General features: G+C 42.7%; 1 protein-coding gene and 1 pseudogene across 1 annotated transcript; one reads left to right on the top strand and one right to left on the bottom strand.

Annotated features, from left to right (window-relative positions):
* Window positions 1–11946, bottom strand: part of LOC129676857 (vomeronasal type-2 receptor 26-like) — a 57036-nt pseudogene extending 45090 nt beyond the window's left edge.
* Window positions 11947–16783: 4837 nt separating this feature from the next.
* Znf135 (zinc finger protein 135) lies at window positions 16784–18048 on the top strand. The gene is given in 6 exon segments (XM_055607386.1): window positions 16784–16923; window positions 16925–17169; window positions 17172–17356; window positions 17358–17433; window positions 17436–17528; window positions 17531–18048. Coding segments are annotated over 6 exon segments (1257 nt in total).
* The last annotated feature ends 4039 nt before the right edge of the window (window positions 18049–22087 follow it).

Raw genomic sequence — 22087 nt, 5'->3', positions numbered from 1 at the left:
GGGAAGCGGGGTCTCCCCATCTAGAGAGGCTCAACGGGAGTCTTTCAGGGAATAGCTCTACTTCAAGATCCAACTATACCACTCCTGGGCAAATACCCAAAAGATGCTCCACCATACCACAAGTACACTTGCTCAATTATGTTCATAGAAGCTTTATCCTTAATAACCAGAAACTAGAAACAAGCCAGATGTCCCTCAACCAAAAAACAAATAACAAAAATGTGGTACATTTACACGATGTACCTACTCCCCTATTAAAAAACAAGGACATCGTAAAATTTGCAGGCAAATGGATGAAACTAGAAAAGATCATCCTAAATAAGGTAACCCAGTTTCAGAAAGACACACATGATATTTGCTCTCTTATACAGGACAGCCATACTACAATCCAGAGACCCAAAGAAGATAAATAACAAGGAAGGCCCAAGGAGGGATGCTTGGATCTCACTCAGAAAGGGAAATAACATATAAATCTGAGGTAGATGGAGGGAGAGAGCTGGGTGGGAAGGGTTGGGAGGGGAACAAGGGTGGGGACCCTGTGTGGGGAAACAAGGGAAAGGCTGGGAGAAAGAATGGAAATCAGTGGGGGAGCACCTCTGGGATGGCAAGGTGGGGAAGGAGGCCAGGAGTCTATGATGGTGACCATAGCTGAGACTCCTGGCAGGAGGGGATATGGAGTCTAAAATGGTCACCTCCTGTAGTCAGGCATGACTTCCAGTGGAGAGAGGAGGACGCCAACCCATGCACAAAACCTTCTAACCAGCCAACCAATGACTGGCCCAATTTGAGTCACATGCCATGAGAGAACCCACCACTGACACTAGTGATAATATTCTGCTATATTGCAGAAAGGAGGCTACCTTAACAGTCATCTGAGTGGCTTCACCCAGAAGCTGATGAAAACAGACATAGAAACCCACAGCCAAACTTTAGGCTAATAAAGGAAGAAAAGAGAAAGAGAGGAAGAGGGGGAAGAAGAAATGAAAGAGCCAGAGAGATCAAGGACATCACAAGAAGACCTATAAAATCAACTAACCTGGACCCATAGGGGCTCACAGAGACTGAACCACCAACCAGAGAACTTTCATAAGATGGATCAAGGCCCCCAAACACATACGTAACAGATGCACAGCTTGGTCCTCATATGGGACCTCCAGCAACAGGAGCAGGGGCTGTCTCTGACTCTGTTTCCTAAATTTGGGTCCTATTCTCCTAATTGGACTACCTTGTCTAGCCTCAATAGAAGATGTGCCCAGTCCTACTTGATATGCCAAGGCAGGTTGATATCTACGGCAGTTCTCCCCTTCTCCGAGAACAAAGGGATGGGCCTAGGGGGAGGAGAAGGGAAGGTGAGAGGGAGGAACTGGGAGGGAGGAAGGATGCAAAGTAAATAAATTAATGAATAAAAAATTAAGAATAAAAGAAAAAAGGTAATTAAATGGCACATGGATCTCATCTTAATAAGGTCCATATATACTTATCTTACACCTATGGGGAACATTCTAGAACTTATTACTTTAGAGAAACATTACTTGAAGTAGAACTTCCTGTGATGGAGTTAGGCTTGATAAGACTCTGCTTCTTCACTAATATATGACAACAGATATATCTGACCTAGAAGCAACAAATTGAACCCAAGGTAGTTTCTTTAGCCAAAAAGGGTGTTATTTACATGAGATCAGGATTCCTGATTTTGGAACAATATTTTGCACCATGTGATCCTTTGTGGTTGGGGGATGTCTGGTGCATTGTAGAATGTATAACAGAATATGCATTCTAGTATGAATATACTAGTAAATGCCCCAGTAAAAGGCTCATGTGTTGCAGGCTTCGTCCTCCACTAGCAGGAGGTGATTAGACCATGATGGAAGTTGATCCATTATAGAATCAAAGGCTATACAGGTGTCAACTCATTTGAAAGATGCTTTAAAAGCAAGGCTTCCTGCCTGCACATACCAGGGAGGAAAGGTTTTTCCCAGTTCAGCTGTGTATATATTCAGAAGCTGTTGTAGTGTTTGGCTACTGCTTACACTAGCAACAAACCTTGCACCTTTCACATAATGTTGATTTTGTAGTCATACAAGATACATGGGGTGTGGGGTCACAGAGGGCTCCCACAATGTTTGTTTGTTTATTGCTTTTTACATGTATGGGGTTTTGTCTGCATGTGCATGTACCACATGGAAAAGGGTGTTTTCAGAGACCAAAAGAGTGTGTCAGAGCCTCTGGGACGGGAGTTACAGGTGGTTATAAGCCATCATGTGAGTGCTAGGAATCGAAACCAGGTCTTCTAGAAGAATAGCAAGTGCTCTTAACTACTGAGCCATCTCTCCAAGCCCTATTCAGATTTTAAAGGAAAGCCTGAAAAGTAAAACAATTTGTATGATGAAAGGACTCCCTGTAGGCAGTCTCCAAGAGAACAATGTATTCAGGTATGGGAATGGTGCCAAAAGCACCAGGAAGTTTGAGATGGCATAAACATGGATGTCATTAGAGAAAAGTCACAGGCAACAGGCAGAGCCAGCTCAGGAAAAGGCCAGGGGGGATGCAGCCAGAAAATCTGTAGAGACAGAACTGTCAAAGTCCTTTGGAGTTTACATTGTTACCAGAAAAATTGGGGAATCCCACCAGAGCCACCACACATTACTGAAGAAACTGAGGTTCCTCCTAGGGGTTCTTAATCTTCCTGTTAAAAGAATTGAAGAATTGACTCAAAAAGAAACTTAGGGACAATTTTATTAAAGTGTAAAAAAAAAAAAAAAAACTCAAAGCAAGCAAGCTGTGAATCTCAGCAGATTCCCAAAGGAGGGAGATAAAGAAAAGGAAGAAAAAAAGCCATGCTCTATGAACTGTTGGGCATGAGCACCAGCCACAATGGCAAGGAATCACCCACGTGGTGGGAAAGGGGAATGTTAGAGAGAAACTGAATGCCAAAATGTTAGGGAAATGCATGCTTAGAAAAGAGACCGAAAGAAGAAAATGAAAAAGCTATGATTTTCTGAGTTCTGAAGGCTCTGTACTGAATGCCTTATGGGGTGTGAGGTTCGGGAGAGCAGTATGTCATTAAGGGGATAATTACTCCTCTTATCATTTTAGCATGGCTTAAGGTGAACTAGCCTGGCCCTGTGGCTAGGTGATTGACTAAAACACTGAGAGACCAAAGACTTAAAAATCAATGGGTACTGTTTTAAAGTTTAAAGCACAAGCCTGAACTAAGGCTAGCCTTGTGGAGATGTGTCCAGCCACTTTCAGGGAAGAACTGGCCTTACTGCCCTGAGGGGAAGAACTAGGTTTACTGCACTCTTTCCAGCCCACTAGTTATACAGTTGCTAGGAAACCGACCCATATGACCAGACAGAACTGTTTGTAGTCTTGGCGCCTAAAGTGGACCAATCATTTCAAAAATCAATCTCCCTTATCCAGTCATGTAATGCCAAAGCATGTAAGGCCCTGCTTGCAGTTTCGCCCCATAAAAACCTTGCTCCGCTAGACAGTGGGTCTGCTTTCCTCTCCTGTTTCCACAGGAGGTTTGCGTCCCGAGTTCGAAAGCATATACAATTTTAAAACCTCATGTAGCACATGATAGTTCAGTGTCCAAGTGGGTTACATAGTAAAGGGAAGAGGGACTGCCTCCGACATAATCTGATTGGCCTGCTCTTTGATCACCTCCCCCTGAGGGGGGGAGCAGCCTTACCAGGCCACAGAAGATGACAATGCAACCACTCCTGAGGTGATCTGATAGATTAAGGTCAGAAGGAAGGAGAGGAAGACCTCCCCTATCAGTGGACTTGGGGAGGGGCATGCATGAGGAAGGGGGAGGGACCACCGGACTGGGAGGGGAGGAGGGAGGGACTTATGGGGGAATACAAAATGAATAAGGTGTAATTAATAGTAAAATAAATAAATAAATAAATAAATAAATAAATAAATAAATAAATAAATAAATGTAAAAAAGAAAAAAAAACCTCATGTATTTACAGCGGCGTCTATTCCTGGTCTTTTGGGGTTCGTGAACTGGGCACAGCAACACAAGTGCACACCTAAATTAACTCTTCTGTGTTTAAAATAGCTTAAACAGAGCAACAGTTTCCCAGTGGGTCTCCACTGAGCCTTGATTAAGGCTACCATACACGTCGCCACCATATTCAGATGCAGGACATTAAACTGCAGGATTTAATGTTTGCCCTTCTGAGTGTCAGTCATCATCATCTCTCTCTCTCTCTCTCTCTCTCTCTATCTCTATCTCTATCTCTCTTCCTTTCTCCCTTCCAGCTGCCTTCCTTCCCCGTCCCTCCCTTCCCTTTTCCTTATTTCTTTTCCTCCCCTTATCCTTCCCTCCTGAGAGAATCTTACTATGTAGCCCTAGCTGGCCTGGAAATAGATAACTTAGACCAGGCTGGCCTAAAGCTCAGAGGCATCCACCCGCCTCTGTCCTCAAGGTACTGGTGAAAGAATCAGACTAGCCTTATAACTTATATTTTTGAATTCTCTCAGTACTCTTCCAGAGAACAGGAGAATGTAATAGCCCCTCCTGACCCTAGCCATCTGCATGGATGGAGATAAGGAGAAGACCTCCACCCGGTTGCAGAAGGAAATAGCAGCGGATCCAGATGGTCCTAATTCCCCTCCCAAATAGCCCCTTACCTTCTGACTAAAGGCACTTAGCCCCATTTCTCAGAGAGACCACAGGATGAGCAAATTGCTTTTCCCACATTTAACAATGGTCTAGTCTCACCACAAAATGTACTAATTCTTTCCCCACCTTTAACAATAGCTGAATCTGCACATATCAGAAAAGAACAGATATACCGCAGATATCTAGCTGACCAGACCTGGTGCCCACAATAGACTTTATATCCGCTCCTATGATGTCAGACCTGTAACCCCCTCGTCTACCCCTTTAAAAACTGGAGGCTCCTGAGAGTCAGTGCTGACTCTAACCTGGATGTGGAGTTAGCCCCAGTATGCTGGTGTAAATAAAAACCTCTTGCTAAATGCATCGATTGCAGCCTCCGAGTTTCCAAGTTTCCGAGTTTCCTTCGCAGCAAGCCTCTTTGGGAATTAGGCTCCTTACTGGGCCTAACACTGGTATAAACACTGTGCCTCCTCTCCATGCATGGTCCTCGGTTGGTGCATCAGTCTCTGAAGGACCCCCTCGGCTCAGATCCGTTAGCTTTTGGTCTCCTTGTGGGGGCTCCTGTCCCCTCCATGTCCCTCTATCCCCACCTCCATCTTCTTCCATAAAACTCCCTGCTCTCTGCCCAACGTTTGGCCATGATTCTCAGCATCTGCTTCAATCCTCTGTTAGAGGATCTCTTCAGAGGACCCTCTCTTCCACCGCTTCTGGTGTCTATCCTGTTTGTCATTCTGAATGAGATTTAAGCATCCTCCCTAGCGTCTTCCTTAGTATTTAGCTTCTTAAGGTCTATAGATGGCTATCCTATATTTTATAACTAATATCCACTTATAAGTGAGTGTATACCATGCCTGTCTTTCTTTTTCTGGGTTACCTCACTCAGGATGATCTTTTCTAGTTCCATCCATTTGCCTGCAAACTTCATGATTCCCTTGTTTTTAATAGCTCAGTAGTATTCCATTGTGTAGATGTACCACAATTTCTGTATTCTTTTCTCCATTGAGGAACATCTAGGTTGTTTCCAGATTCTGGCTATTACAAATGTCCTTATTGAATTCTGGGGCATCTTTGGGGTATATGCCCAGGAGTGGTATAGCTGGATCTTGAGGTAGTGCTAGTTCCAATTTTCTGAGAAAGTGCCAAATTGATTTCCAAAGTGGTTGTACAAGTTTGCACTCTCACCAGCAATGAAGAGAATTCCCCTTTCTCCATAACCTCTCCAGCATGTGTTGTTACTTGAGTTTTTTATCTTAGCCATTCTGAGCGGTATAAGATGGAATCTCAGAGTTGTTTTGATTTGCATTTCCCCCCTGCTCAGATATTGCCAATTAGCAGCTCAGTGTCCATGTGGATCTCCAAGTGAGGGGAACAGGGGATGCCTCTAATGTGAACTCGTGAACTCCTAAACTCGTGAACTCGTAAACTCGTGAACTCAGTTGACTGCTCTTTGATCACTCGCCCCTGGTGATGCAGCCTTGCCAGGCCATGGAGGAAGAGGATCCATGCAGTCCTGATGAGACATTACAAGCTATGGGCAGATGGCAATAGTGGAGAACTTCCCCTTTCAGGGGACTAAGAGAAGGAGATGGAGGGAAGAGGGAGGGAGAGTGGGTCAGGGGAGAGTGGAGGGAGGGGATATATAACAAACAAATAGTGGGAAAAAAAAGAATTAGAAGAATCAAAACAAAAGGCAATGTGTTTATAATGTCTAAAGAAGATTAAATTGATTATTAAAACTAAGAATATCTGTTAAAATGTGATAGGATCTTTTCCCTTGAATACGAGTTTGTACCATACAAATATTTTACAATATCTTCATTGTATTCTTCTTAAGTAAATAATAAATTTTGGATGAAGGGAGGTTTTCTCTTTCATCTCACAATATTCAAAAGCAGTGAGAATTTGAGGTTTTACTTGACTAATATGAATAAAATGAAGAAAAGAAGGAAGACACACACACACAAAGTGTGCCTCACTATCAAAGCCCATCTTTCCTCTCTATTTCCCCATTTCTTCCTTTTGGAACGGGAATGTTTGTTCTGTGTTGCTGTGTTTGTTAAGTATAAAACTTGTTCTTTGATTTTAGCTTACAGCTAAAAGTTTGCCTTCAGTCTCAGGATTCTCTGAACTAAAAGTTTTGAGACACACTGGAATTATTGAGACATTAGGACTCTTGTAGATGAGTTAAATGATGTGCCTTGCTTGGAGATGAGCATGAGCACTTGGAGACCAAGGGTAGAATGTTATGTTATTGTTACCTTGGGTGTTGAAGGCTTGGTCAATAGTTAGTCATGTTATTGAGACATGATGAGACCATAGGGTACTAAATTCATCACTAAATCTATGGTGACATCGTACTGCAATGGGCTGCTAGGCCCTAGGGTCTCAATGAAGGCAGCAGACTGCTGGCATGTGCTTTTGAAAAGTGTATCATGTCCATGGAAGCATCCCCTCTCTTTCTTTCTCTTTCTGCTTTCTGTACATCATGAGGTGAACATCTTTCATACCCCTTACTCCAATCTGAAAGCATCCCCAAACACTTCCAAATGTCCTGTTGGGAAAATGAAAAGAATTCATCCCAAGCTAGAACTAGTGAAGTGGAGAATATGGACCACTGATTCCTCTTGCAATTCAGAAGATCCAGTACCCTTCAGGAGGGTCCTCATCTGACAGACACCCGTGAACTAGAGATTGAATGTCAGCTGTCTCTTAGAAGTTCCATATGTTTAAGAAAATTTCCAGGATTGCACAACGACCATTACAATCTAGTTTCAGAATATTCTCAACACTTCAAATAGAATCCCATTCCCAGTACCCCCAGTCCTTATCAGCTACAGTGAATCAACTTTCAGATGGCTTCTTTTTGAAGTTGGGACTTTTGCATTAGATTTCATCTGGGATAACATTTTGCTTACAAAGAAGCAAAGGGCTAGGGCTAGAGGGGTAGGGATGTTGGGATGGTAAATTTTTAATCCCAGCACCTGGGAAGCAGAGGCAGACAGATCTCTATGAGTTTGAGGCCAGCCTAATCTCCAAAGAACTCCAGGACAACCAGGACTACATAATATATATAAACTTCCTCCTGGCTCCAGGCTGCCTCCCAATGGATCTAGATTTGAGATGGCCTGCAGTGTGTCAGTGCTCATCCTGACTCTACAAAGTCAATTTTCTCAAAAGAAACACTCGCCAAGTAGTTATAAATGCACAAAGCACAAAAGAGTTATAAATGTATACATGAGCCTGAAGGACCAAATCAATTTTAACTACCAAGAAAATTAACCAGATGCTCCATGGCATTGTCTGTGCCCTAATTTGCAGTAAAGAGAATAAGCCCTCTGCATTCTCATTTTGTTTTCCCTCCCGAGGCCACTTCGCATAGTGAGTATTTACATGCAACACTTTAAAGACCAGCAACCAGCAGGGGGTGACACAGAATACAGCCCTGACTATTCCTTCTGGCTGGCCCTCCAGGGATTTTCTATTTCCAGGCCCATTTTAGGCACTTACTTCCAGCAAGCTTCTGTTCTATTTTCTGGTATGAGCCCACCAAACTGTGGGTTCAGATGAACCAAAGCCGTGTCAGTCCACTTACGTGTTTCCCCAGACTTAGTGCCTGGAACAGAGGCATTTACTAAGCACCTGGCCAATGTGACAATTCCAACCCCAGAGGAAAAGTCTTCATTGCCTTCCTCAACTCACACCCTTTGTTAGGTGACACTACTGAGAAGGTATGAATATAGAATTTTATTTATACATAGAGAATTTAATCATATTTATTTAATATAATATAAATATATGTAAATTATAAGTATATATTGAGGCAGGATAGAAAGTTAAAGAAAATCTTGGGGGACATGAGAAGGGAGCTCCTCATTGCAGATTCTGGCTGGAGCCCCTTGCCAGTAAAGAAGTAAGAATTCCAGAACAATTAGCAACTGCTTAAGGACCCCCGTCAAATTATAAGCCTGCAGTTTTCTCAGAATTTTACCAGAAATTTCACTTATAGGGAAAAGACAAACTTCTTGTACAACCCTAGTAGCTTCCAGTTTTGCCTTCTCAGATTATAATACCATGTACAGAATCTCTAGAGTCATCTCTCTTCTCTCTCATCTAAAAGCAGAAAGAATGGGGATGCAGGATTTCTTAGCAACTTGAAAACCATCAAAATGGTATACATGGCTAATGCTAAGAAAATTGCTTGTTCTCCCTTGGATGTGCCTTTTCCCTAATCTCCCTTGGGAAGAACATGCCCCTACTTGAATGTGTCTTTCTTCCAACTGCTTGTTTTTCTCTTAACACTCCTACTTTAGCCTGTATTAAAATACCTTTCAGGGCTAGAGTGCATGGCTTTTGCCTTCTCCATTCTTCTTACTGCAAGCGGCTGATCCAAGCTTGCCTGCCCTGGAGTTTTCATTTTATTTTTTTATATTTTATTTTACAATGTATTCACTTTATATCCTGATTGTGGCCCCTCCCTCATCTCCCTCCAGTCCCACTTTTCCTTCCTCTTCCCCCCCGAATCCTCTCTCCTAGTTCACTAAATAGTGAAGTCCTCCTCCCCTACTATCTGACCCTAGCCTATCAAGTCTCATCAGGACTGCCTGGATCCTCTTCCTCTGTGGGCTGGTAAGGCCACCCCATCAGAGGGAAGTGATCAAAGAGCAAGCAACTAAGTTCATGTCAGAGACAGCCCCTGCTCCCCTTACTAGGGAACCCACATAGAGACTGAGCTACCTATGGGCTACATCTGAGCACCCTGAACGCACCCAATCCCATCTGATCTCAGAAGCTAAGCAGGCCCTAGTTAGTACTTGGATGGGAGTTTTTATTTTTAAACTCTGTAACTTGTGTTCAAGCTTCTGTTTGAGTCTGTTCTTTGTCTTGAGGCTTCCATCTGTGATTCTTCTTAAATTATTTTATTAATCAAACTAAGAACCTCAAGAGGAGACCCTCATTTCCCAAACAGCTATAAGTCTAGCAGCAAACAGTAGAAAAGTATAGCATTCACTGTCACCAAACACAGTGGATTCACATCTTGATGAGTGCAAAAGCCTTTTGACTTTTGCCAAAACACATTTTAGTGGGTCTGCTGAGACTCCCCAAGATTTCTGGTAACACTTCTTTGACATTTTCTTTTCGGGGGCAGGGTGAGTCAGGGTCTCTCTGTGTAGCCCTGCCTGGCTGTCCTGGAATTCTCTATATAGAACAGGATGGCCTCTCAAACTCCCAAAGATCCACCTGCCTCTGCATCCCAATGATGGAATTAAAGGTGTGTGTCACCACATCCTGCTGTGCCTTTTCTTTGAAAGGGTGAACCCTTCCCTCAACGTCATCACTTTTGCTCTGATTACCTGCTACAGGTAATAAGTCTTTATCCACTCTTTTTTCTTCGCTGCATTTGTTTTGGCAAAAGCCAAAAGGCTTTGCGCTCATCAAGATGTGAACCTTTTGTTTGGTGACAGTAAATGCCATTCCTTTTCAACTGTTTGCTGCTACACTACTGAGCCCAGTGCTTGGTGTTGGGGGTGAATTTTCAAATACTGGCATTTCAGTGAATGGAGACATATGATCCTTGAACATTGGGCTCCTGTTCAAAGGCACAATTTCAATAATTATATAACAAAGTATTCACAAATTTTGGTTTTTATACCGATATAATAAATACAGTCTGGTAACTGCTTGTGGCTGGATATTTTGGAGATGTCTTTGGTGTTTTCGGTTATATTTCGGTTAAAACTTATACATATGTTTTATTCACGGCTTTGTCTTACAGCAGTTAGCAGTTGAGTTTCCAGTGAGAAAGCAAAATCAATGCTCCAAGCTACCTCTCTCTAAGACGTCCTAGTATTTTCTCTACTAACACTTCATCAAACACTTCAGGGATTTTTATGTCTGGGAGACCGTTACCAGGACCCTTCCAACTACTTCTCTCAACTTCCTTAGGTCCTAAACTTGCACTTCTGCCAGTTACTAGCTCTACAGCATAAAGTAACTCAAGAAAAGCCCCCAAAACGAGAGCATGGAACCTAACTGAAGAAATGAAAGCAGATGCGCGATGGGAATTGTAGTTTCCGGAGGCACAGTCAGGCAAGACTCCTCTAGCACACAAGAGGAAGAGTTTGCGGAGGCAGAGCAAGCAGGTAGACGTAGACCCACGCGTAGCCTTCTGGGAGCTACAGTATTAAGCCCGTCTGCGCACGCGCGATCCCTGGTACTCTCAATTTTCCTCCTGTGGTTTGTAACAAGTGAGGATAAGGATTTCATCCTACTCAGGTTCTGGAAGCTACACTCAGACTCAGAACCTTGCTGCCTCAGCTTGAGCATCCCAAGCGCTGACGAAGGGAAGAGACAGAAGTACACGAACGGGTCTCTGGGATGTGTAGGCGGCAAACAGGCGCACTCCCAGAGAGAAACCGCTGCCTTTGTTTTGCGATTCTGTGAGTGAGATAGGTACCTTGGGGTTGGGAGGGACGGGCTGGCCCTGCGAGAGGAGGGGTCTGAGTCGTTAGTCAAAGCTGGAATCCTCCAACCCAGGACCATTCATTGATATAACCTAGAACCCCTGCTCAGATGTAGCCCATGGCAGCTCATTATCCAACTGGGTCCCCTGGTAAGGGGAACAGGGACTTCCTCTGTCTGAAATGAACTCAGTGGCTAGCTCTTTGACCGTCTACCCCTGATGGGGGAGCAGCTTTGCCAGGCCACAGAGGAAGACAATGTAGCCAGTTCTGATGCGACCTGATAAACTAGGGTCAGACGGAAGGGGAGGAGGTTGCCCCCATGGGTGGACTTGGAGAGGGGCATGGGAGGAGATGAGGAAGGAACGGTGGGACTGGGAGGGGATGAGGGAGGGAAGTACAGCTGGGATACAACGTGAATAAACTGTAATTAATATAAAAAATAAAAATTTAATTTAAAAAAAAAAAGCTGGTATCCAACCACACAGACGCCAAGTGGCTTGCTCTCTGTTTCTTTAGCCTTGTGGAGTCGCTTCGGGACCAAGAGGGCAGGGCTGAGGAAGCAAGGCCGACAACTATGATCTTAAGAGTCTTTGATGGGGAGCTGGGCCGCTGTATTCAAGCTTTGGCCCAAGACTTGAAATCACCTGTCTTGGAGCAAAGATTTCAGTGAATGAAAGCAGCCAAGCAGCCTGTCCCTACCTCGGGAAATCCAGGATTGAATATAGCGTGCAGGCCAAGGGCCCAGCTGCACTGCAAAGGGAAGAACTTCTGTCCCAGCTGCGTAGACCTAGGAAACAAGCTTCCATGGTTAAACTGAGTACCGCAATGGGTGTCGGTTACCATTCTCATGCTTACGTTAATACTGCAAATGTGGAGTTGGGGAGATGCTGAGTAGGAAAAGTACAAACATGAAGAACTGAGTTAATTCCCAACCCCATGTAAAGCCAGCTGGACAGTGGGTGAGCCTGTGTCCACAATCCTAGTTCTCATAGGGCAAGACAAGGGAATCGCTACTATCCAGCAAGAAACAATAAAAAGCTTCTGCAGTAGTAGGTTTCTACATGATCTTTTTCAAAATGTCTTTAGTGTTAGTTAACCCTTCCGGTATTCCTTCACCGTAGAGGTGCCCTCCTATTTCCCCATCCCAATTTAAGTCTTCCAGTACCATTATACTTTGTTCTGTCATCCCTCCCATGAAAGTGTGTGCACACACGCCACACACACACACACAGCTACCCCTGAGACCCTTTACAAATGTCCTAGCTTCTTTGGGTACATCAAATGAGACATATCCAAAGCTAACACCCACAGATAAGAGAAAACAGGAAGCTTGCCTCTTGGATCCAGGTTGCTTCAGAATGGTTGTTTCCAGCTCCATCCATTTACCCAAATTTAATAATTTCATATTTCTTAGTAGATGAATAGTATTCCATTGTATGAATGTACCACATTTTCATTATCCATTCATTGATTTGTAGACATCTAGGCTGTTTCAATTTCCTGACTATTGTGAATAGAGCAGCAATGAACATGGATGTGCAGGCATCTCTACAGTAGGAATAAACTTCTTTGGGTATGTACCCAAGAGTGGTATAGCTGATTATATCATAGGTCTGTTTCTAGCGTTTTGAGGAACCTCCACACTGATTTCCATAATAGCTGTACCAGTTTGCACGTCCCTTAGTGAATAAGTGCTCCCTTTTTCCACATCCACATGAGCATTTGTTACTGGGATTATGGCTCCCCCATCATGTGTATAAATGTTTTACACATGGACATATATGCACCATGTGTATGCCAGATGCCCACAAAAGTCAGGGCATAGGATTCACTGGAGTTACAGGTGGCTTTCGACTGCTATAGGTGCCTGGAACTGAACCCAGTTTCTCCACAAAAGCAGTAAGTGCTCTTACCACTGAATCACCATTCCAGCACCTGGATTATGTTCTCTTGAGCTGTCTTTTTCCCCTCCAAGGATTTTTGTTTCATTAGATTAAGCATACAGGTTGAAGCATCCTTAATCTGAGAATCTAAAATCTTTACACATTTTAAGCCAAAAAATTATGCAAATATTCCAAACTTCAGAAATGCTTGAAATGTGAAATACTTTTGGTTCCAAGCATTTGAAATAAGAATATCCATGAATAATTTTGGCCCCACAGGTCCCCACAGCGGTCCAGCCTGACAGATTTTGAAGATGCTCCCTTTGCCACTGCCCAGACACAGCTGCTGTAAGGGAACCTTCAGGAGAGCAGTTTCTAGTGAACCCTAACTTGCCCATAATTCTTCACCACTTTATTGTTAATTCTCCAACACCATTTTATTTTATTGCTCAGTGATTAACAGCACATACTGTTCCTAGAGAAGACCCATGCTGGATTCCCAGTATGCACATCAGGTGACACTTAATACCTGTAACTGTGGTTCCAGGGAAATCAAATCTGATGCCTCTGCCCTCTTGCAGGCAAAGGCAGGCACACACACATGCACCCCAATTCCCACACATACAGAATTAAAAATATTTTTTAAATATTTTTCATCATCTAAATTGTTGGAAACAACTTTTTAGCCTGAGATATTGCTCCATTTTTACATATTCCACAAGGCCTCCTAGATTCCATAGGAAAATTTGACTTTTACCTTCTTAACTGGAGAGAACCCTTAGTGTTTCTATTAATCAGCTGCCCCACCAGAAATTAGTCTAAACTGGCTCCGCTAAAGACATTCCTGTGGTTTCGTGAACAAGTGACCTTTCAGGAGTTGGCTTATTCTTCACCTAGGAGGAGTTGGGGCAGCTGGGACTTTCCCAGTGGATACTGCACCACGGTGTGATGCTAGAGACCTTTGGGCTAGTGCTCTCTGTTAGGAAGACCGCTTCCTTTCCCTGACCTCTGTTCACATTGTAGACTCCCGTCTCCTGAATTTAAAATGGGTGGAGGGTGTACATTTAAAAGCAAATACCCAGACTGTATCTTGGGCTTCAGGAACTTGATTATTTAATTGTAGAAAATTTCAAATAGAATAAAATTTTATATGTCACACACCTGACCTGAAAATACCAGAAGCAGAGAAACATGAGGTGAGACATACTTATCAGCCCAGTGGTTTTAAAATCTCAGGATAGACCTGGGTCATTCTTTTGTGTTCTGAGCAACCCTCATACTCTTTACCACCACCATCTTCAGTCTATTTGGGCTGCTGTAACAAAATAGAGGGAATCACTTATGAAAAATAGACATTTATTCCTCTCGGTTCTGAAGGCTGGGAATTCCAAGAGCAAAGTGCCAAAAGAACCACTATCTTTTGAGGGCTCACTCATCATTGCTGTCACCTTGCTGTATCATCATCTAGCAGAAAGGGCAAAGGAGGGCCTTGAGAGATGGCTCAGTGGTTAAGAGCACTTAGTGCTCTTGCAAAGCACCTGGGTTGTGTTTCAGTTTTACTTATGTATAGGTATCTGTTTGAATGTATGCCGCAGTTGGCAGTTGCTAGCTGAGTCCAAAACAAGGTGTCAACTCCTCTGAAGCTAAAATAAATGTAGGAATAAACCAACTAATATGGATTAGCCCCACGCATCCTAGGCAAGTCCCCTGTCACTGAGCTGTATCCTAGCCCCCTTACACCAGCTTTGATACGGAAACTGAGTTAAGATCTTGCAGAGTTAATGTTTGGTCAGAAAGAAGGTCACACGATATAAAAAGTAAGGAATATGTGAAGTTATAGATTTTGGTAAGTGCTAAGAAAATGAACAAATGTGGTAAGTGTTTAAACAAAATGAGTAGTCTCATTCTGTTTGAACAATAGTCCTTTATCAGTTTTCAAGAAGGATTAGAAATATTATCTTTGTCATATAGTTTGTCTGCCAAGCACTTACTGTAAGTGGGAGTACAACTGTTTCAAGATGGACAGAATCCCTTCCCTGCAGGGATCCTTTTTATTTCCTGGTTTGAGAAAAACAAACAAACTGAATTTTGTTGTTGTTTTGAGATGTCTTCCTATGTAGTCCAGGATGCCCCCCACACACACACTCTGTCTTTTCTTTTTTTATGGGATATCTTTATTTTTTTAATGTTTTTATTCATTATGTATACATTGTTCTATCTGTATGCCAGAATAAGACACCAGGTTTCATTATAAATGGTTATGAGCCACCATGTGGATGCTGGGAATTGAACTTAGGACCTCTGGAAGGGTATCCAGTGCTCTTAATCTCTGAGCCATCTCTCCAGCCCCAACTCTGGCTTTTCAAGACAGGGTTTCTTTGTGTAGCCCTGGAACTTGCTCTGTAGACCAGGCTGGCCTTAAATTTAGAGATTCACCTGCCTCTGCCTCTCTGCCTCTCTCTCTCTCTCTCTCTCTCTCTCTCTCTCTCTCTCTCTCTGCCTCTCTCTGCCTGTCTCTCTCCGTCTCTCTCTGCTTCTCTGCCTCTCTGCCTCTGCCTCCCGTTGTGAGTGCTGGGATTAGAGGTGTGAGCCACCCCCCCCCCCAAAGACTTCAGTGTTTCCACTCCTACTGCTTAGCTTCTTGAGGAATGTGAAGACTAGTATGTGCCACTGTTTTGGCTAAAACCTATATAAATGTATAAATTTAAATTTTGTTTTATGTATATGAGCATTTTATGTGCATGTATGTCTGTGTTCCATGTGCAGGCCTGGTGCCTACACAGATCAGAAGAAGGCATTGGATTCCTTGGAACTGTAGTTACAGTTGTGGGTGAACGTGGGTGCTGGAAATTAAACCTAGGTCCTCTGCAAGAACAAGTGTTTTAAACACTGAAACAGCCCTGCAGCCCCATAAAAGCTATGTTTAAGTTTGTGCACTAATCTTTTCAAACTCACGCTTCATACACACACACATACACACCCATTCACACAAACTATATGCCACAGAAACTCTTTTCTCTTGGGAAGGGTTTTATGGGACATTTCTATTTCTTGTTTTGTTTTGTTTTCCAAATTTAGAAATCAGACAAACAGATTTTCGGATCCAAAACTAAGAATCTCTGGAAAATTATCCAGTAGTATTTTTTCTGACAGAAAAATTGGGGGTAATACATGGCACTTTGAGGATAAAGACAGTGCAGGTACCCGAGAACACAGGTATGAGAACAGCAAGTGGGGCAGGTGATCCCACTCACTCAGCACCAGAGAATCTACATGGGGGAAAAGCTCCATTAGTGCAGAGACTGTGGCAAGGCCTTCAGCCACAGCTCTTCCATAACAAAACATCACCAAGTTCATACTGCAGAAAAGCCCTGTGAATGTACTGAATGTAGCAGAGCTTTCAGCCAGCTTGCTGCCCTCATACATCATCAAAGGTTCCACACAGGAGAGAAGATCTATAATGTAATGAGTGTGGTAGAGCCTTCAATCATAGTTCTCTTCTCACTGAACACCAGAGTATTCACACCAATGAAAAATCTTATGGGTGTGCAGTGAATGTGGAAAATCCTTCAGCCACAGCTGTGAAAATACCTGCTTAGAAGAAAGAGGAGAATGCGGCTGGGGAAAACTTGAGTCTAGGTACTGATATCTCAGCTCAACCAATGACTTTTGAGAAGTGAGACCCCCTACATGTGGGAAACACATGAAAGAGAGAGAAGCTAGACTCAAATAACCAATCAAAAACTTAAAAAAAAAAAAAAGAAAGAAAGAAAGAAAGAAAGAAAAGAAAAAAAAAACTGAAAATGCCAGGAATTGGTAAGGCTTTTAGACACTGCTTAGCACTCATTGAACATCACCAAATTCACACAGAAGAAAGACCTTATAGATGTTGTGAATATAGAGTATGTTTCCAAAACAGTTCAACTCTAACCAAACACAAAAGAAACCTTTAAATGTTGCCAGTGTGGAAGGACCTTCAACCAGATTGCCCCACTGATCCAACACCAGAGAATTCAAACAGGTGAGATGTCGTATGAATGTAGCAAAGGTGGGAAATCCTTCATAAAGTTGAAGTGGACTCACACAGATAAGAAGCCCTGTGAGTTCAGTGTCTGTGGGAAGGTCTTTCAGCAAAGTGTCCACCTTACTCAGCACTGAATCCACACTGGACGGAAGCCCTGTCATTGTGGAAATGTGGTAAGACCTTCAGCCACACCTCATCCCTGACCAAATTCCATCAATTCCACACTGGTGAGAAGTCCTGTGGATACTGTGAGTGTAGAAAAGCCTTCTCCCAGATCATACCATTGGTTCAACATCAGAGAACCCACACAGGAGAAAAGCCCTATGAATGCAGCCAGTGTGGGAAGGCCTTCAAGTCAGAGCACACTCCTGACTGAGCACTAGAGGATTCATACTGGAAAGAAGCCCAATGGATGCAAAGAGTGTGGAAAAGCTCCTCTCTCAGCCAGCATGAGTGGACATACACAGGAGAAAAGCCCTATGAATGAAGTCACTGTGGGAAGGTCTTTAAGCAGAGCGCTTACCTCTGCACCAAAGAATCCACATGGAGGAGGAGCCCTATTAGTGCAGTGACTGTAGCAAGGCCTTCAGTCACAGCTCATCTCTAACAAAATATCAGCAAATTCATGCTGCATAAAAGCCCTATGAATGCAATGATTGTGGCAGAGCTTTCAGCCAGCTTGCTCCTCTCATTCAGCATCAAAGGAGAGAAGCATTCATAGGTGAGAAGCCCTATGAACGTAATGAGTGTGGCAGAGCCTTCAGCCAGAGTTCTCTCCTCATAAAACACCAGAGTATTCACACCAAGGAAAAGCCTTATGGATGCAGTGGGAAATCCTTCAGCCACAGCTTATCAGTCAGTCATCAAGAAAGAACACACACTGGAGGAAAGCCCTATGAGTGTCAGGATTGTGGCAAAGCTATCAGGCAGAGCGCCCACCTTACTCAGCACCAGAGGATCCACACAGGACAGAAGCCCTACAAGTGCAGGGACTGTGGCTAAGCTTTTACACATATCAAACACCAGAGAACTCATACTGGGTAGACCTGTTCTACATGGGGAAGCCTTAAGCCAGCCCATCTGGTACTAGATTCACCAATGTCATTTTATTGAGAATTAAATATATATGTTTTCATGTACCACACTCTCCTCAGAGGTCTCAGAAATAGCAGGGACCATCAAGCTCAATGTCATTCCTGGTGTGGGACTCCCTGCTTGAATGCGAAGGTGTCCAGGAAACTCACAGCTCTGAAGCCTGGGAACCACACAGCACTAAGGTGGGTCATTGTCCTAAAGAAAGGGAAACCTGAGACACAGGAGCCCAGGAACCACACAGCTCTGAGAGGAGGTCTCCTCAGCAGAGGCCTTGCGCTCCCAAGGGGGTTTCCCCAACCTCAGCTGAGCTCAGGAGCATAAGCCCCACTGCTTTTCTTCTCTTCTGAGTTTCTTGGCTTCTTCCAATGAGAGAATCACAAGCCCCAAATCTCTTAAAAGAGATTGGAAGGATGAATCTAGGAGAGAAGGGACAAATCTAGGAGTGGCTGCCTTTTCCCCTGGGGGAGAACAGCAGAGAACTGAGCAAACACAGCCTTTATACAGGATTTTTTGGGGAGCAGAGCTTTCTAGGGCAGAGATTTACAGAGTGAGGATTGGTGGCATTTCAAGTCCTGAGCTTGGGGAGAGCTTAAGGATTGGTAGGCTTTTGTTCAGACTTGTCACCTAAAATTAGCATAAATCTAGTCGGGGTCCCACTGAGGGACTGGAGATGGCCTTCGTGACAGTTTTAGACTGGAACTGCCATTATAACAGAGAGGTGTAGTGGGAGAACCTATTAACTCATGGCTCGAGTAGTTTACACAGACTTGAACTCTAAGCTGAAAAAAACAATTTACCTTAACTAAAGTATGAACTAATATTAAAGGGTTAAATTTGTGGTCCGGGTCCTGGTCCCTGACAGTGCCAAATCCCATAAAGCTTCCTGCTTGGGGGAATGGCTAGTTTATACATTGTTATCACAGAGTTGGCAACAGAGCTCACAGACTAGTTCCAGTTGGACATGCTTCCCTCAAGTTCCCTGTCATCAGCATCCATAACTGAGGCCTTGGGTTCTGCTGTATTCTCTGTGGCTTCAGCTTCTCAGTTTCTCCAGTCATCTGATCTCAGGTAACCAGGCTGTGGAGATTTAGCCTCAGCCACTCTGGAGCCCTGAGGTGTTTCTGTGCTGAGGTGTAGAAAGGTCAGCAACACAACCTGAAGATCTGCGAGCTGAGGAGGGGCACCCAAGGAAAGCTGTAGGGGATGTCTAAGGGGCAAAACTGCAACAGCCTGGCCTGGCTGCTGAAGCTCCTCAGGCAGGAGCCTGGACATGTCCCTAAAAAGATGATAAAGTTAACAAAGGGATTCTAATAGCCAACACCTGTATCTAAACAGTAAGTAAATGATACCATCAACACTGAGGTCCATCAACCTTGAGTGTTCATTAATGTAGTCTAGTATCTACAAAGAACACAAACAAGTACAGATCTGTTGATAGTTTTGTCTTCATTTGTGTTCAAGGATTCACCATATTCCAAATGAGAGTTGTTCAAAGTGATGAGAAATTTTAAAGAACTAAATGAAGTCAGACTTTGTTTCTTACTGCACATCATATTTCTTGAAGTGGGTAGTCCTAGAAAACAACAGCAAAGTGTTTCCAAAATAAATGGCATCTTTGTGGAATTTCTGTGAATACTTGACTGACTCAGCACACAGCTGATTTTTTTTCAGTTCCATATTCTAAAATATCAACCTAATAAAAACAAATTAAGCTAGGTATCTTTTTTTAAGATGTTTTTTTTTTTTTTTACCTGAAGGCAGAACCCAGAGTGTTCTACCACTGAGCTAAGTCCCTACTTAAAATAACTTTGTTAGATATTTTAATAATTTTACAATAAATTAACTAATGTGCTTTGTATTTCAAAGCTTTGTATGAGATTTCAGACACAGAACTACTTAAATAGAGCCTCGCAGATTCTTAGGTAACATCATTCTGTTCTCAAATTTTATTGTACAACACATGGGTTTTAGAAATATAGGTATTAGTGTTTACAAAAAAGGAAAGATTTGTTCAGTTGTTAAGCTACCATCTCGTGCACAATAGTCCTGCACATTGGAAACCTATGTTCTCTAAGATTTTTTTGGAAACGGTCCAAATTAATATTTTCCTGAAGTAGGTTTTCACTGATTTATTTATCTCGGTGTCCAATAACCTTTTGGTTTTTGATACTATTTTTGGCATTTGTTTTTGAAACGTGGTAAACTTGCTTTTATATTCAATGTGAAAGCTCTTGTTTAATATTAACTTCAACATTTTTGGTGTATATTTAACTTGAAAGCTCACAATATTTCATTGAACCCCAACGAAAACCACAATCTGTAACTGGTGACTTGTCATATTTGTTAGAAGGAATATTGGCTGGTTTAGGTCCTTAACTATCAGTAGTCTTTATACCAGATGAAATTATTTTAATCACAGTATTAGGACATAAATTTCTAACTATTCTTAAGGTTCTCTCAGGGTGGGACATGTTTTAGTCTTTCAACATTGTTTTTTAGTATGTCTGCAGGATACCTTTTTAGAATTGAAATAGTTTTAAAAATGGGATGTGGTGGCACATTGCTATAATCCAGTATTAGAGAAGCTGAGACTAGAGAACTGTCAAGTTCAAGGCCAGCTGGATTATATAGTGAAAGCCTGTCTCAAAAATATAAAGGCAGCCGGGCATGGTGGCAAACACCTTTAATCCCAGCACTCAGGAAGGCAGAGGTAGGTGGATCTCTGAGAGTTCAAGGACAGCCTGGTCTACAAAGCAAGTCCAGGACAGCCAAGGCTACACAGAGAAACCCTGTTTCAGAAGAAAACAACAACAAAAAAAGGTTGGAAATATAGCTTAGTGGTGTGAATGAGTGCTTGCCTAGGATGTACAAGACGCAGGATTTGATCCTCAAAATAGGAAAAAAAGCAAAACTGAGCTACACGTGTATGAAACATGTAAATGAAGATGTGATAAAACTCATTATTTTGAATAATAACCTCAAAGTTCTAAATATAACTACACACACATAGACTGTCTTAAGAACTGACATTTGATAAACACAGCATTGTGAAAGCAGGCAGGATGATCACAAACTCAAGGGCAGCATGGTCTGTATAGAAAGAGCCTTTGCCTCAAAAACATAAAATTTAATTTAAATATTAAAATTAGCCTAGTTGGTGGCCCATAATCCCAGCACTTGGGAAGTTAAGACATGGAGCAGGTATTCAAGGTCATCTTCAATCATTTTGCAAGTCTGAGGCAAGGCTGAGCTATGAGACATCGGCTCAAAAAAACTACCACAAAAAAAAAAAAAAAAACCCAAATCCACATAACAATAAAACTTCTCAAGTAGCAGGTACAATTAGCTTAATAATTATCCATGTATGTTCCATGTTACCATTCTAACATACAAAAAATGTGTATAGGCTGATCACTTGCAGCACATCAGTTCATCCGAACTACATTTCAAGTGCTAACTGGACACATGTAGCCACTGTAGGAGACACAGCAATTCAATAGTTAGTCCTTTGTTCTGCTCTTCTGACCTCCTTTGAAACATGACTCGTCCTCTCTCCTGCTTCTTCCAGGGTAGCTACAGACAGATGTACAGGGAAGTTCAGTTTATTGGCTTACTGGGCTCTTGGATCTGAATCTACTTGAAAGATACGTACTACTTGAGAAATCCATGGTCCATTCTAGTATCAAAGACAAGTAACAAAAGAGAGCAAGCTCGTAGAATGCTGGGATTAACTAATAAACTGGAGGGAAAATCACTTTGTAAACTTCACCTTAAGGACTTGATTTGGGCAGTTGTCAATGAATGACAAATACAGGGCTGGAATTTTGAGTAGAATACTTAATCACAAATATCTCCCCATATATTGCCTGAACACTCCATACAGGTGAGCAAAGCAGGTATCACAGCAGGAGGCATATGGGCATTGCACACCCTCAAGATAGAGAAGGAAGTATGTACACACATAAAACATGGGTACACTGGGTAAAAT

The sequence above is a fragment of the Psammomys obesus genome, unplaced genomic scaffold (genome assembly GCF_907164565.1).
Source record: "Psammomys obesus unplaced genomic scaffold, mPsaObe1.curated_primary_1811, whole genome shotgun sequence".
Classification (NCBI taxonomy): domain Eukaryota; kingdom Metazoa; phylum Chordata; class Mammalia; order Rodentia; family Muridae; genus Psammomys; species Psammomys obesus.
This window is presented reverse-complemented; position numbering and strand designations above follow the sequence as displayed.